Below are 16073 nucleotides of genomic sequence, written 5' to 3'. Positions count from 1 at the left end.
GTACCGAGGGACAACCGTTGCACCCATAACTACCTACCCTCGGTTACATTACTACACAACAAAATTCTTCCTAATTAATTCCCGACTAATTATTCCTGTACATACAAGGTTACCGCCAACACTCCTCAATTTCACTAAGCCCATATTGAGCATGATTCATTATAATGACATGGATAGGCCTTGTTTGGGTGATGTATATGATGGCATTAACTCAATGATTGAGAAGATGAAAGTCATCATAAGTACAAAAGAGCAAGATCTTGAAGAAAAATTCTTCAAAGAACTAGACCAAATCATGGTAGAGAGATGGAACAAAATGACCACTCCATGGCATCTTCTTGCCTTTGCATTGAGTCTCAAATATTATAGTTCTCAACTCCATTCTGTTGGTAGAAGACTTGCCCCATATGGAGATCATGAAGTTGCTCAAGGTTACAAGGCATCACTTCATAGACTTTGGTGATAGTGACATGTGGGATATAGTGAGGGCTAAGTTCATAGGTTTTGCAAGAAGAAATGATTGCGATCTTGATGCTCTTCGGGATAATTATATGGTTGGTGCTCATAGTTGGTGGTACTTCCATGGAGAATCATATCTGTACCTACAACCTCATGTGATCAAAATTTTATTGCAAGTTTTATAAAAAAAATCTTTTATTTTTTAAGTTTAATTTATATTTTAATTTTATCTTTTAAATTTTGTAACTCTTAACTCTCTAATTTTGTCTTGATAGGTTGCTAGTTCATTTTCATTTGAGAGTAATTGTAGCACATACTCCATCCACTCAATAGATTACACTCAAAAAAGGTAAGAGGACTTGGTGTTTATGCATTCAAACTTGTGGCCCCTTACACACAAAAAAAGTGCCTACAAAGAAGGGAAGACAAAGAAGTGGGATATCAAGCCAGAGCGTATTGAGTTGGATGCTTCCATTTCTTACCTTGTTGCACTTGAAGTTGATGATGACTATGAGCCACTTGGTGAGCATGAGAGTGCTAGTGCCAATGCTAGTGCCAGTGCTCGTACCAATGGCACTATTTGTGGTTGCTCTAATTTGCCACAATATATATCATCTAATATGTAGGAGGATGATGATATTTTTGATGACCCATATGATATTTGATCAATGATGGCTGATTGTCGACACTAGACATTATTTTGAAATTTAATATATATCATGAGAGTTGAGTTTGACTAATATTTGACTATTAATATGGTGGTGTATTGTACTATGTTATTTGACTATTAGCATGGTGGTGTATTTTACTATATTATTTGACTATTAGCATGTGATATATTTTGAACTTAGTTATTGCTACAAATATGCATATATTGTTGATTTTTATATGCTTTTGTATTGATGAACCCAAAATGAACCCAACCCCCAAAAAAGCTTTGCTTGAACTTGCAAACCAAACCCTCGAACTTGAACTTGAGCCCAAACTCAAATTGGTAACTTAGTGTTAAACAAATCAGCAATAGTAGTAGTTTTCTTCTTTCCTCTAGTCAAAGAACTCTCTGCCCCATGAAATCCAACATCCACAAATTTTATATGCAATGACACACTAGGCTGTGAACTCTCCAATGGAATTCCTTTCTTTTTTGCCTCCCCTCCATGTGCAGTTTAGTTGCCTCATTCTTCTTAGCTGGAGTTATTTGTTCACAACCTTTCACCCTTTTACCACCTATCCACAAAAGATGATAATAAACTCTTGTATAGCTGCCCCTATATTCTTTTTTGCACAAATGTCAAAGCCATTCTCTACTCCCTCCTGAATTTTTTTTTCTTATCCTTATCATCTTATGATGCGAATTGTAATAGGGGTTTCTTGGTGTTAAATAGGCCTTTTGTGTATTTTTTGAGGAGTTTTGAAGGACATTTAAATGGGTTCAAAGTTGCTAGCACCGCTACACTTCCTTGAAGAACCCCCAATGGCTCTTCTATGAGTTCTACTTCTAGGTCTACTTCTTTCTTGCATTTGAGCCTCAACCTCCTCACTATCACTACTCTCCTTGCTGCTCATGATTTTTTTGGTTGAGAATTTAAAAGAGAGCGGCAAGTTGAAATAAAAGAAAAATAAACTCACAATGCCCTTCCTATGCGGTAAAAATTTGGAAAAGCTTACAAAAATAAAAAACAATTCAAAAAAACAAATGTAAAATGAAGAACTTAACTCTAATGTAGTGGATTTGATGCCCTAGTCTCCTCTTATAACTGTTGCTTTTCTCTTGCTTCTCTTTAATTCTATTTTGCAAATGTTAAAAGAGTTTTTTTCTTTTTTGTTGTTTTGATAGGTGAAATAGGTTTAGGTTTTGTTTAAAGGGGCCGGGGAGGGGGTGTGTGTGTGTGGGTGCTGGTAGGGTTTCTTGTGGCTTGCCCATCCCTTTTTTAAAATTTAAAATTGTATTTTAAAAAAAAAGTCAAAATAGTGCTGGGCCATAGGGAACGACTAGTCGTTCTCGGGATGGTTGGAGGATGCTTGGACGTCTCTTGGCTGTCCCTCGTCAATCCTAGCACCTTTTGTGGATGTCTCAATTTGTTGGTACTAATCGGGGACGGGATGGGAGGGGGGAGGGGGGGGAGGGTGAACTTGGGGCTTGATTGCAAGGACACGACTGCCAAATAGTAGGTCAATCATTCTTCCCAAAGGAGCAATATCTGGAAGAAGAGTAGGATCTATCAATATGGCAAGAAGATTAGATGAGATTGTGGATTTGTCAAGAGTCATGCAAGTAGGATTAAATGTTTTTGAAGTAGACATAATAAGATGATTTATGCCACGAGATGATATAATGTAGAAGAGGAAGCGAGAGGGGATGATGGAGAACAAGAGCAAGCCATCAAATTGCAGTTAAATGTAGGAGAAAATATTCTTATTAGAACTCTTATGAGGATTGGAAAAGTAACGAAGATAAAAATACCAAGTTTTTGAGGCATGTTGAACCCTAAGGAGTTCGATTGGTTGACCAGTCAAAATAGAAGAATATGTCAAGTTTGATAAGGTTGTGAACCCAAGGAGATAAAAAGTCACTCAAGCCAAATTAAAAGGCCAAGCAATTTTCTATCGGAAAAAGAGGTACACATTGAATGGAATAGATGGGGTAAAGAAAAGATTACTTGTGGTGATAGAATGGTTACCAAACTGAAGGGCAAATTTTTGTCTGCAATTTATCAATTGGACTTGTTGAAGAAGCTACACAACTTGAGGCAAAGAGAGTTGAGTGAAGAGTACACAAAGGAGCACTACAAGATAATCATATAGTCTAGTCATCATTAGGTAGATCAAGAGAAGGTTAGAAGGCATATAACTGGGCTGAGAATAAACACCCAAGATGAGTTGTGTGTGGTTTGGCTGCATACCTTGGAAGAGGCTTATTAACTTGCGTTGAAAACCTAAGAGAAGTTGTCAACAAGACAACAAAATGCATTAGTAGAGGTAGATTTTCTAGAGGATGAGGTCAATCAAATGCTAGAAGAGGACAACATAACCGTGAATAAGAAGCGAGCATTTCTCATTAACACAATCATGCACAAGGAGTTAGGTCAGAAGCTTAAAGAGGAATAGAAGGTATGAAAGAGAAAGAGGAAGAGAATGTTTTTGACATGCTTTAGGTGTGTATAGTTGAGAAATAGGGCTTATGGATGCGCTCAAGCTCATGATAACAACCATTATAGAAATGAAGCTAGCACACATGCTATATAAGGCGAGGAAGAGTTGATTGGATCACTTGAGCACATTGAATAGCTGAAACAAGGAGAAGCTCTTGTGATCAAGGTGGTGTTGTTGAAACCAATAGAGGAGGATAAGGAACTAATGCAAAGTGTCTTATCTGAACCACTGGCAAATTTGGAGGTAAGTTTGACAAGGACATTATTAATAGGGGTAGCATAAAATCATATAGCTAATTTGGTGTCAAATGAAATAGTAAATAATTTTGGGTTAAAAAAGTGACACCTAAATTCATATATGGTCTCACGGTTGCAAGAAGAGCATCAAATCTTGGTAAATGAACAATGTTTGGTCATTAGGTCACATAGAGATGAAGATTGGTGTCATATCATGCCTATGGATGTGTATCATGCATTGGTGGTGTCAAATGAAATAGTGAATATTTCATGTCCCCACCATGATACGTCTACCACATCTGAAAAGACTTTTAAAACTCAAACTTTATTCTACTGTTTGTCCAATGCTGGTCGATATGGTAGTTAACCATGATCATGAGTAATTGGCCAACTCCTTGTTGTATTTCAAAGTATACAATGAAATGAATTGTAAATCCTTGCCTAAGCCGACCCACTATCATTTCCCTAGATAAAGGCACATAAAATATACTAATGGCAATATTAATGAGGAAAAATAATGAAAGGAGAGAAGCTGCAATCACAGGGCAACGATCATTATTTCTTTTTCTAAAAACAACGATTAATTAAGAATGAGGCAACAGTCAGCCGCAAGGGACACCACTAATTGGAGGAGATGTGGCCACGGGAAAAGACAGGACCCTCCACAACCAAGTGAAGGAGGGGGGAGAAAGTATTTAATACTGAACGGTAGTCTAAGGGAAAGCATGGAAGGAATAGAATATACTAATATACTGGCAGATCATTATTATATTACTGGCAATTATTGTGGTGACAGCAGATTTGGGTATGCTGTATCTATCGGTATCCTAAGAACTACATGCTTATTACATAAATATTATGTCTGAATACTAATAGGAATAAGGGTAGATAAATGGCCCATATTTTAGCTGTTACATTTATTCTTATTTACACATATAATAGTAATAATAAGATCTATATTTCTAATTAGATTTATATAACAAATTGCTTGATTTCAATTGTTTATATATTTATTCATAATACATTAGATGTTAGTGTACTCATAGCCCATTCCTTAATCATTCCCTATTACCCCTCATGAGGAAAGGTTGATTTTTGTTACGGAGAGGTGGAGTAATACCTAACAAGATAGGTAAGCCCAAGATGGGATATGGATGGAGTCCTGAAACCTTGAGGGAGCCTACTTGTAGACTGGTTTCCAAGTGTCCTATGACAAGTAATTCCCATCCTTCGTTAGGGTTGATGATTAGGAAAGAAGTAAGGATTGGGGCTTGGGTATAGTAACTATCAATTGTATTATGAATACTAGTTGTTCCCTAGTGTTAATAAACTGAATTTAAGCATAATAATGTATAGTGATGTATGTTAATCACTGGGAAACAGGCAGCCTCCTATAGGGGACATTACAAAATAATTTTGGGTTAAAAAATTGACACCTAAATTCACATAAGGTCTCATGGTTGCAAAAAGCACATTAAATCTTGGTAAATGAACAATGTTTGGTCATTGGGTCATATAGAGATGAAGATTGGTGTCATGTCATGCCTATGGATATGTATCATGCATTGGTGGGTATGCTGTGACAATTTGATTGAAAGGCCATCCTTGATGGTAAAGCAAATACCTCCACTGTTGAGAAGAGTGTAAAGAAGTACACTTGGAAAGAAAGACAAAGAGGAGGAAGTGAACATAGTCTTAAGGTGCTAATTCTTTTCAGAATATAGATTTTGAAAGTGGTAAGGAAAGAGGTAGCATGCTTGCCCTTATTCCTAACTCTATGCAAGATGAATCAATAGATAAGGCAAATGAACTGAAATGAAGATTAATTATGCAAAAATTATTTCCTAAGATCTACTTGAAGGATTACTACCAACAAGGAGCATTAGTCATCGTGTGGCTTTGATTTTGAAAGCTAGTTTGCCAAACAAGGTGGCATATATGTTGATACCCACACAAAATGAAGAGGTGAGAAATCAAGTCCATGAGTTGATGGAGAAGGGGTAGATATGGAAAAGCTTGAGCTCATGCCTAGCTCCAATAGTGTTAGCATAAAAGAAGGATGGGAACGTGTTGTGACGTGTTCACACATCGCCCCATTGCAAATGGGGACCCCTGCTTTTTGCTTTCTAGGGTTTGTTTTCTGGGTCTTTTAGGGTTTTGTCTGTTAGCCTTTGCATGATGAGTGCTGTCAGGGGGATCGCTAGATAGCAGGCTCTGCTTGAGCTAGGATGAGTCAGTAGATGCTCCAAGTTAGGGTTTCTTTCAAGGTCTTCCTTAGGCTTGGTTTTGCTGGTGGTGTCCCGTTTGAGTTCGAGGAAGTCAGTGAGTGGTTGAGCAAATTCGGCTAAGATATGGAAGGAATGAATCAAAGATCAAGACTAAGGTAGAGTCAAGTAGAAAAGGAGGTGAATTAAGCGCAAAATATGGATTTCGCTCCTGACCCTTCCAAAGGGTCCAGAGCGAAATTCATGTATAACCTTATTTGTCGCAAAAACTGGAGCTATATGTCAACCTAAAGGATAAATTTGCATGATCATGAGGGAAGGAGGCCTAATGAAGTTTGTCCAAGGTATGAGGAGGAGAAAATATGTGAGAAATTGGCTCAAAAGGTGAATTTCACTCCTGACCCTTCCAAAGGGTCCAGAGCAAAATTCATATTTCCTCTATTTTGCTTCTTAGCTTGACCAAGTTTGGAGCTTCTAAGGCATGGTTTGGTAGGTTTTGATGCGTATTTGCCTTGAAGAGGAGTTTTTAGACCTTAAGATGATGAAAATCAACCTGGGAGGAGAATTTCGCTCCAGACCCTTCCAAAGGGTCCAGAGCGAAATCCTTCATTTAGCCTTCTTTTGGCCTAGAAAACCTAGTTTAACCTTGCCTAGACCCAGTTGGATGGAGGTTTGTCTTGATTGCGATGAAAGGAAGTTGAATTGACCAAGTTTGTATGAGAATGAGTTGAAAGGAAGATGAAAATCAACCTGGGAAGTGATTTTCGCCCCTGACCCTCTCAAAGGGTCCAGAGCGAAAATCCTTGAAGACCTCAATTTCTTCATTGTCCAGGCCAAGCTCTTGGTTTCTAAGGCATGCTTAGAGATGTTTTTGAATGTTCTAGCCTTGTAAAGATTGAAAGATGAGGAATTCTAGCCTAAATCAAGAATTTCGCTCCTGACCCTTCCAAAGGGTCCAAAGCGAAATTCATTATAAACCTCATTTGCTACCTTGTTTGGGCTTGAAACCTTGTTCCTTAGGTGTAAAATGATCTATGTTTTCCTCCAGAGAGGATTGAAGTTTGAAAAATGAGCAATCAAAGCCTAAATCAAGATTTTCGCTCCTAACCCTTCCAAAGGGTCCAAAGCGAAAATCTACCTAAGACTCATTTCCTCCCTAGTTTGACCAAATTTTGATGTCCAAGGCGTGTTGAAAGAGAGAATGGGCGTATTGTTGCCCTTGGGGATGTCTGAAAGCGTTGGAGAATGAGGATTTTAGCCAAGAAAGGAAATTTCGCTCCTGACCCTTCCAAAGGGTCCAGGGTGAAATTCCTTGCAAACCTATTCTTTTGACCTTGTTTGGGCTTAAGACCTTGTCCCTTGGGTGAAGAATGATGTTTAGTTGCCTTCTAGAGAGGATTGGAGTTAAAGAGATGAAATATCAAGTCAAGAATGAGATTTTCGCCCTTGACCCTTCCAAAGGGTCCAGAGCGAATTTTCTCAAAACCTCTCTTTGCTCTCAACTTTGTGCTAGATCAAGTGTGGGCTAAGGTAAAATCAAGAAGGAGATGTCCCTAAGAGTGACTTCAAGTTACTAGAAATCATTGAAATTGAAGGAATTGAGCCAAATCAAGAATTTCGCTCCTGACCCTTCCAAAGGGTCCAGAGTGAAAATTCTACAATCACTTGTTTTCCTTGCAAAATCAAGTCAACTTTAAGTTCTTATAGCTTGCATGAGTGTGAGGAGAGGTTTTTTTGCCCTTTTGAAGTTGATTGAGGTTGAAAGATGGAGGAGTAAGCTCAAACCAAGGATTTCACTCCTGACCCTTCCAAAGGGTCCAGAGCGAAAATCCCAGGATCACCTACTTTCTTTGCAAGACAAGTTAAAATTAGGATTTTGGGCTAGAAAGGGAAATTCGCTCCTGACCCTTCCAAAGGGTCCAGGGCGAAATTGTGCAAAACCCATCTTTTCCCTTAAATTTATGCCAAGTCTAGTGAGGATTAAGATCAAAGAAGGCCTTAGGGATGGCTTCAAATTGCCAATAATTATCAAGTTTGAAGGAATTGAGCCAAATGATGAAAATCGCTCCTGACCCTTCCAAAGTGTCCAGGGCAAAAATTCTTCAATCATCTATTTTTCCTTGCAAAATCAAGTCAAACTTGGGTTGGATGAGAGAGGAGAAGTGTTTTCTTGCCTTGTGAGGTGGATTCAAGTTGAAATGATGGAAGAATAAGCCTAAAACAAGAAATTCGCTCTTGACCCTTCCAAAGGGTCCAAAGTGAAAACCCTAAAATCCATCTTATCCTCCAAATTTTGTGCTAAATCAGGCCTAGACTAGGGTGAGAGAAGCTATTTGGAATGCCTTGGAAAGATGTTTGACCATCAAAAGTGTGAATTTTGAGCTAAAACTGGAATTTCGCTCTTGACTCTTCAGCATAATCACTACCATGTCCTCCTCTTCCATCTGGCGACCAATGGCCACCAGTTGATCGCGTATATCCTTGATTTTTATAAGATGCTCCTGTAGAGACATCTTCTCATTCATCGTCATTGAAAACAACATGTTCTTCAAAAAGAACACTCGACTCTTGTTTGATGTTACATGGAGATCTTTCAAATGTGTCCATATCTCCGTAGCTATCTTGCCAGATGGCACCTCTAGAAGCGTTTCGTCGGTGGCTGATAGTTTCAGCAACATAACTGCTTCTCTGTTATGTTCATCAAACTTGTCCTGGTCTTTGCCCGCCATTGTGGAACGAGTAGACTTACCCAGAACAATCTGATCAAGACACCAGTACTCAAAAATTGAGAGCATCCTCTGCTTCTAGGTATTGTAGTTCTTGTCATTGAACTTCTGATTGGCCTCCAACACGATGTTGGTCAATGATGCCGTCCCTCCCGTTTTGTTATGCACGGAAAACGAGGTAAAACACAAATTTCAAAAAATCTGATTTTTCTGTCTAAAATCAGTGAAAAACCTTCAGCAAGTGGCTGGCACAAATCCCAAGACAAATTTGCACAGACTTCAAAACTTTGTTTTTAAGGAAAAACCGTAAAACGTTGAACAAAACGATTTATATTCTACAGTTTGTATTACTGAGAAAGAAAAAAAAGATTTGGAACCCTCGCACAAATTTAGAAACCCACAAAAGGAGTCTAGCTTGGCCTTCAGAAAACCACGATCTGCAAACCCTTTATTCTGTTTGCAGGAAAAAGAAAACAAACCCTACAAAATTTTTGAATACCTACGTTTCCAAAAAAAACTATCTTTGTGGCTGTAAAAAATTTCAAATCTGTTCAAAACAGACAGAAATGCAGTTGCAGATCCTTTACGTGATCCGTAGGTCTGCAAAATCGAAAAAACGTGGGCCTCGAAAAATGTCTTGCGTGTGGTTTGTGCAATCCCTTCCTGTCACGAAATACAAAAAACTGCCCAAAAAAAATGTCGTTGCCTTCATGCAGGTTACAAAACAGCTTTGGAAAATAGTTGTTGCGCGGACAGAAGCACCAAAAAGTCGCGTGCAAAACACCCGACGCGAGCATCAAAAAAAACTTTCACGAAAAACGTGAACGCGACAATTGCAGGCTAAAGATTGTGTGATTCGCAGAGCAGCCAGCAAACACACACTAACCACAAACCAAAAAAATGGCCTCTAAAAGATCTTTGTGTCTGCGAAAAAAAAAAAAACTACTCCGCTGCACACAGTCGCGAACCCTTCACATGCGGGCGGAGTTCACAAAAACGTGATGAAAAAAATCCGCGATTTTTCAGACGAAAAATTCCGCCTCAAAAAACTTGGGTTTCAGACAAACCCACAAAAAAGGAACTTCGAATTTTTCTGCACTGAGAAAACCCACGAAAACCCTTGAAAAAAAAATAATTTCCATGTTTTTTCATAAAAAAACGATCCAAAAAAACTTCTGGAAAAAATCCAGGTAATGAGAATGAATTTCATAAATTCGTCAAAGGAACATATTGCTCTGATACCATGAAAACATTATTAAATAAACTGAATACATTAATTACAAAGGAGATGGAAGTCTCCTTAAATAGATAACTACTAGAACGATGTTTCTAAAAAGAAACGATTGTTAACTAAAGACAAAAAACAGGAAGATACTAAACTATCTAACTAAACTGAAAATAGAAAGTTGCTAAGTAAACTAGCTTAGACAAGTTATCAACATAAATGACCATTATAAGGTAAATAATATATGAAATTATTCTAATAAATCTTCCCCACTGGTACTAGCCTCTACATTAGGCACTTCATCCCATTTTTTGATGTCTCAATCCTTAAGTTTTGTGGGGTCGGATAATGTGTGAGTATAACCGTGGAAGTAAGTATCTTCACTTTGCTTGGATTTAACTCTATTTTTCTGCATTGTTTAGAATTTAACTTTTGGAAATATTTTCAACTATGGATCTTGCTCAGTATTTTCCATGGCACTAAGAGTGACTCTAGGTCAGAACGTACTTGTGCATCACAAAAATGGGAATTTAAATACACAGAAGCTTTGGATCTACCTAAATTCAGATTTGACTTTTCTTCGTCAGCTTTAAGAAACCTACTGCCGTTGATATGAACCTCTTTTCCTCTGGTGAAATGTAGCCTCTGTTTGGTCTTTTGGTTTGGGTTCTAATATCTACTGCCTAGACATCTGGAAGAGTGAAACCATTATCATATATGAAATGTTTTCAATTTCTGTAATGATCAATGTTTGTTTTGGAATGAATTCATCACATCAATAATTATGCTCAGCAGAGGCTTCCATTTTAATCGGAGGATAAGATTATTTAAAGTGACAGCTTATTTTGCTATCTAAAAATCTTCCTTTAACACGAATCTAAATGGATATTCTTCCTCACTTTATGTAAAATTCTCAGCTATCATAGGTTTCATTGGACAAACATCTACAGATGCTAGTGTAGTCATTGACAGTTCTCTTGATCTCAGCTCCCCATCGAATTAATAATTCGTTGAAAAATTATCTAGTGTTCTGGTATAGCTGATCCAGTTTACTTTATCTTGATTCCAACAATCCCATCTAAATTTTGAACTGCTATCTTCTTAAATTACAAGACAATAAAGTACATAGAGAAATATTTTTATAATATCTGGCCAGTTTTACTAAATATAGCCAAAATAACTTGACCTTTTCATAAGACAACTTTCATGGTATCAATACTTTTCATCACAGAACATTTGTTGAGAGCAAGCCATAGTTATTCAGCATCAGCTACCACACTCAGCAACCTTCATACAATTTTCTAACAACATGACTTGACAAGCAGAAGGCAAGGCAATATTAAAAGTTCAGATTGGTATTATCTTAACCATAAATATTTGATGATTTATGTAATGGTCAAACCAAACCCCCTGCTCTGTCATCCAGATGGGCTGTAGCTTCAACAAATTCCTTAGTTCAAAACTTTAATCCATGTCATCCATCATGGTAGAAATTGGTGGCATCTTGGAAATTAGTAAAATACAACTCGTGACTGGTTCTTCTTCTTTACACAAATATAAAATAGTAATGCCCATAAGCAAAGTCTGCAACACAGTGTTAAGCATTTGAAATGGTGGAAGCAATAGTAGGCTTGAAGGTTCTGGTGATAATGTCATTGATGATAATAATGTTATGGCTCATAAGTGAATCTCGACCTTGACATTGCAAAAAGTTACAAGCACATGTTTTTTTTGCTCCAAAAGATGTTGTAGGTCACAAGGGGGACCTCCTCCGCATTCAACATATTCAACTTAGAAGCCACATAAGCAGTGGATAGACATATTAGTTTTGTGATTTATGAGTATATAGTTATGCTAGTTTTTAATAACTCAAATAGTGAATTGGATTCCATTATGCATGCTGGCCACATATTGCTAGATCCTTTGAGATGGGCTGGGCTGCTCCAGTGGACTAGCACGGGGAAGTATAATGCTTCGTGGTAGGGTTGATATTACCTCGATGATGCTCTCTTTCTTGCTCTCCCTTCCACTTCAAGGCATGAAGAAATGAAATAGAAGTAGTCTTGTAATGCAATTTTTGATGTATTTATTCGTCTTAGGACTGTATGTATTTATAAGTCTTAATTACTACTTATTCTTCTCTTGCAGATTTGAGTATGGATTCAAGAAGTGTGTGCCTATCTCTGTAATGTTGAATGATTTGAGTTTTGTATGAGAGAGTATTGTAATAGACTTGTACTAACTGTAATGATTGTAGAATCATTTTATATATCTTAAAAAAAAATGGTCAACATTTGACAACTAGATTAGCAACTTATATATATATATATTTTCATTAATTATAGTTTATAAAGTGACTAGTGGGTAGCTGTTACATTTTTCGACTCGGAAAAAGCTCTACAACTTAAAAAACATTTAAAGTTTTGAATAAGTATGCAAAATATAGCTACTAAATATATCAAATGAGTTTGCTGGGGTGTTGGAGGTAGCAACTGTCATGGGGGTCTAGGGGTAGTTGTGCATTCCCTATTGTGATATAGGGTGGGGTCAAGGGCTGGAGCCTGTAGTCAGCGTACAATGTCTATTGTTATGTTTGATAATATTGGTTATCTGACAATTTATTAATTGTCCAAATTAAGTTGTTGTCACTCACGGGTAGTTATAAGCATTGGTTGGTTGATGGTTGTGTTCCTCTTGGCAACTGTCGGGTCCCTTAAATATATTGTGTATGTCAACGAAGGTAGTATGATATAGTCGGATCAATTGTAATCCTTGGCCGACCATCTATGGTCTTCTTCTCTATAATAGTTTCATGTGCGAATAAAGATATATTTTACTCCTATATCTAATATGCATTGTCATCTTTAGTATTATTTCTTGTATTTAATTTATCAGATATAGCAGTAAACAGATCCTTCACTATCAAGCCCAAATAAAGGCCTTAAAAGCCATGCAGACCATAGCGCATACCATTTTCATATTTTTTAAAAGGCAGAAAACAATGCTTATTAGTTATTTGCCAAAAAAAAAGTTTTTGAAGTGTTGAACCCACATTTTTTTCTGCATTTTGACATGTTGGCATGGCAAGTCAAGTCTTTACGCTTGCTGAGTACTTCGCAATTACTCCCTGAAAAATTCGGCAAGTTTTTTCATAAAACTGAGAAAAACTTGGCATTGAAACCCCTGTGAGTAAACCTTGTGAATACATGCCATTTGGAAAGTGAGTTTGCAAATTATGGAGCAAAGTACTTCAAACGATTTATTTGAAAATTCGGTGTCATGAAATCCAAATTTGGGGAGTTGACGAGTGAAAGACAGCCTAAAAAGTAAAAAGATTCTATGAATAGCTTGTCATGCCATTTGAATTGACAAATCACCAAGTACTTTCATGATACTCATGAATGAAGTGTGGAAGCCATACTTGGGTAAGTTTGTCATTGTTTATTTAGATGATATTTTGATATTTATTAAGGTGAAGGAAGATGAGAAGTGTTGCAAAAGCTAAGAGAGAGAAGCAGCTTACAAATATGGAAAAATGCAGTTCAATGAAGATTGAGTTAGTGTATAGGGATTTTGTGGTCTGCAAAGAGGAATCAATAAACATGAAAATCAATTTAGATTGGCCAACACCAAAGAGCATGTTTGAAGCAAGGAGTCTTCATAGATTAGCTAGTTCTAACTAGGTCATTAGAAATTTTAGTGGGGTTTGTGCACCGGTAACTAAAACCGTGAGGGTTGATAGAAAATAATTCAAATGGTCTGTAGCAGCTGATACACGTTTTGAGATTTTGAATAAAAAAAGTAATTGAACAACTAGTGTTAGCATTACCAAGGCGTCAACAAGATGTTCCAAGTTGATTGTGATGCTAGTAGATCAGCAGTAAGAGCTTTTGATTGAAGAGGGCAGATCTGTAATAGATTTCAGTGAAAAGTTCATTGATGCAAAGAGAAAATATTTAGTATATGGCCAATAATTCTATGCTATACTCTAAGCATTGAATGCATGAAGACATTATCTACTTTTGAAAGAGTTTGTTTTGTATACAAATGACCAAGCACTGCAATTTATTAACAAGAAGACAAGTTTAATAATTAAGCTCTGACATGTGTAGAGTTTCTTCAAAGCTACTCATTTGTTTGGAAACATGGAAACGAGAAATCGAACAAAGTAGTAGATGCCTTGAGTAGAAGATTTCTTATATTGACTGAGAAACAAGTAGAGGTAATTGGATTTGATTCCATGAAGGAATTATAAAGGGATGATGCTGATTTCAAAGAAGCATAGACACTTATGAAACTGACCAGTGTGGACTGCAAATTTAACGACTAAATCACATTGGTTTGATAAATTGTAAAATTTAAAGACAAGCTTCAGTCATTGTGAGGGGAGCAGTTTAGACTCAAGGCATGATGTTTAGACACAAGGTTCTAATGTTTGTAGTGTTGTAACAACTTATACAATAATTATGTCTAAGATGTCATTGAGCAACTTAGACAATGTAAGCTGCAATCTATTCAACTTCCACCCTCATTACTAAATAAGTGTGTACACACATTTCTTTTGTGCCCATATTTTCCTCTTCTTCAGCACAACTTTAGAGGAGGAGATGGATGTAGGTCAGGACGGTGATCCTTTTAAATTATTACATGAGGAGTTAATGAAATACAAGGGTTCAGTCAATTATTATTATTATTGGTGATGTAAAAAAAGTTGAATTATTTAAAATTGTTTGGTTGTGTTTTGGGTAGTTTTTGATGGTGATGGCCATTCCCAGCGGAGTAGCAGATATGTGGATTGAATGAGATGGTTCAGGGGTTCCCACATATGTCCATCAAAAATTAGTTTTTGATTTCCTCAGGTCTGACTATAGAGATAGATTGTAGTTTGTACATCACAGAAATAATCTTTTTTCATATTTTATTTGTTAATGTGATGTATTTATAATTTGTATTTCATATTTTTTAGTAGTATTGTTCCATTACCACTATGCTACAATCGTCTTGTAGAGTATTATGTTCATTTCCCACAAATGATGGTCCCATCCATGTATTCTATTTCTATTTAATTAGTGGATACTTGAGGTTTCCTATAACTTAAGTGAGATGCTTACTGGGCTGCATGTTTAAAATAATGGAAGCTTTTGATTTATAGTATGTTGAATTCAAATGCATTGATCTAATTGTGTAAATAGTCTCTAAATAGTCAATTCCACATAAATTGCTTTTCATGTTATGGAATTAAGTTACAATCTTATATTTCATTTGCAGAAGATACAGACACAAAATATGTCAAGAGTTCCATCTGTAGGATCTTTGAATTCTCAATTAACTGGCCTTTCCCAAGGTGGGCAATCTGCTCTTTCAAGTTCACTTCCACATACACCACAGTGGCCAAAGATGCAACAGTCCAGCTTACCCCTTTCAGCTTCACCTTCCTACCAACTTCAGCAGCATCAAAGGCAGCAGCAGGCCCAATTACAACAGCAGACACCCCCATCACCCTCACAACAACAACCAACATTATCTCATCCACAGCAACTATCTCAACAACAGAACTCATCACAACTGCAGCAACATCAACTTCAACAGGCTGTTCAGCCACAACCAATATCTCGTATGCCTTCCTTGACAGTCCAGAAGCCTTCAACACCAACAGGATCTCAGCCTGCCATCCCTACATCAAGTGTTGCCCTCCCAGCAGGAAGTAACAATCAAGGAAATGAAGGCAGCCCTCAAATTCTTGGAAAGAGAAGCATTGAAGATTTAGTTGCCCAGGTAAAATTGGATTTTAATGTTCTTGTTTTCATTTTGAACATTGCTTTTTTGGATATGCATCAATTCAATAAATTAATATCTTCATAGCCTGATATAAAATATTTGATGGGATTGCATTTTCTAATTTTTTACATTCATCTACAATGTTATAACTAATCATGTAATCCTAGGTGACTTACTGTTTTGAATACTGTTATTTGTATATGCTATACATGTTATTTCATTCCCTTTATTTGGTAATTGGTAATTGTATATGTGGCTGTTTCACTGAGGA

At 37.0% G+C, this 16073-nt stretch overlaps 1 protein-coding gene across 1 annotated transcript in view; it reads left to right on the top strand.

Annotated features, from left to right (window-relative positions):
• The window catches only part of LOC131034412 (transcription initiation factor TFIID subunit 12b), a 92080-nt gene that overhangs the window by 27868 nt on the left and 48139 nt on the right, over positions 1-16073 (top strand). The window contains exon 3 of the mRNA XM_057965885.2: positions 15293-15799. Coding sequence (XP_057821868.2) covers positions 15293-15799 — 507 coding nt within the window. The remainder of the gene's footprint in view (positions 1-15292; positions 15800-16073) is intronic.

Source organism: Cryptomeria japonica, chromosome 8 (genome assembly GCF_030272615.1).
Source record: "Cryptomeria japonica chromosome 8, Sugi_1.0, whole genome shotgun sequence".
In the NCBI taxonomy this organism is placed as follows: domain Eukaryota; kingdom Viridiplantae; phylum Streptophyta; class Pinopsida; order Cupressales; family Cupressaceae; genus Cryptomeria; species Cryptomeria japonica.
This window is presented reverse-complemented; position numbering and strand designations above follow the sequence as displayed.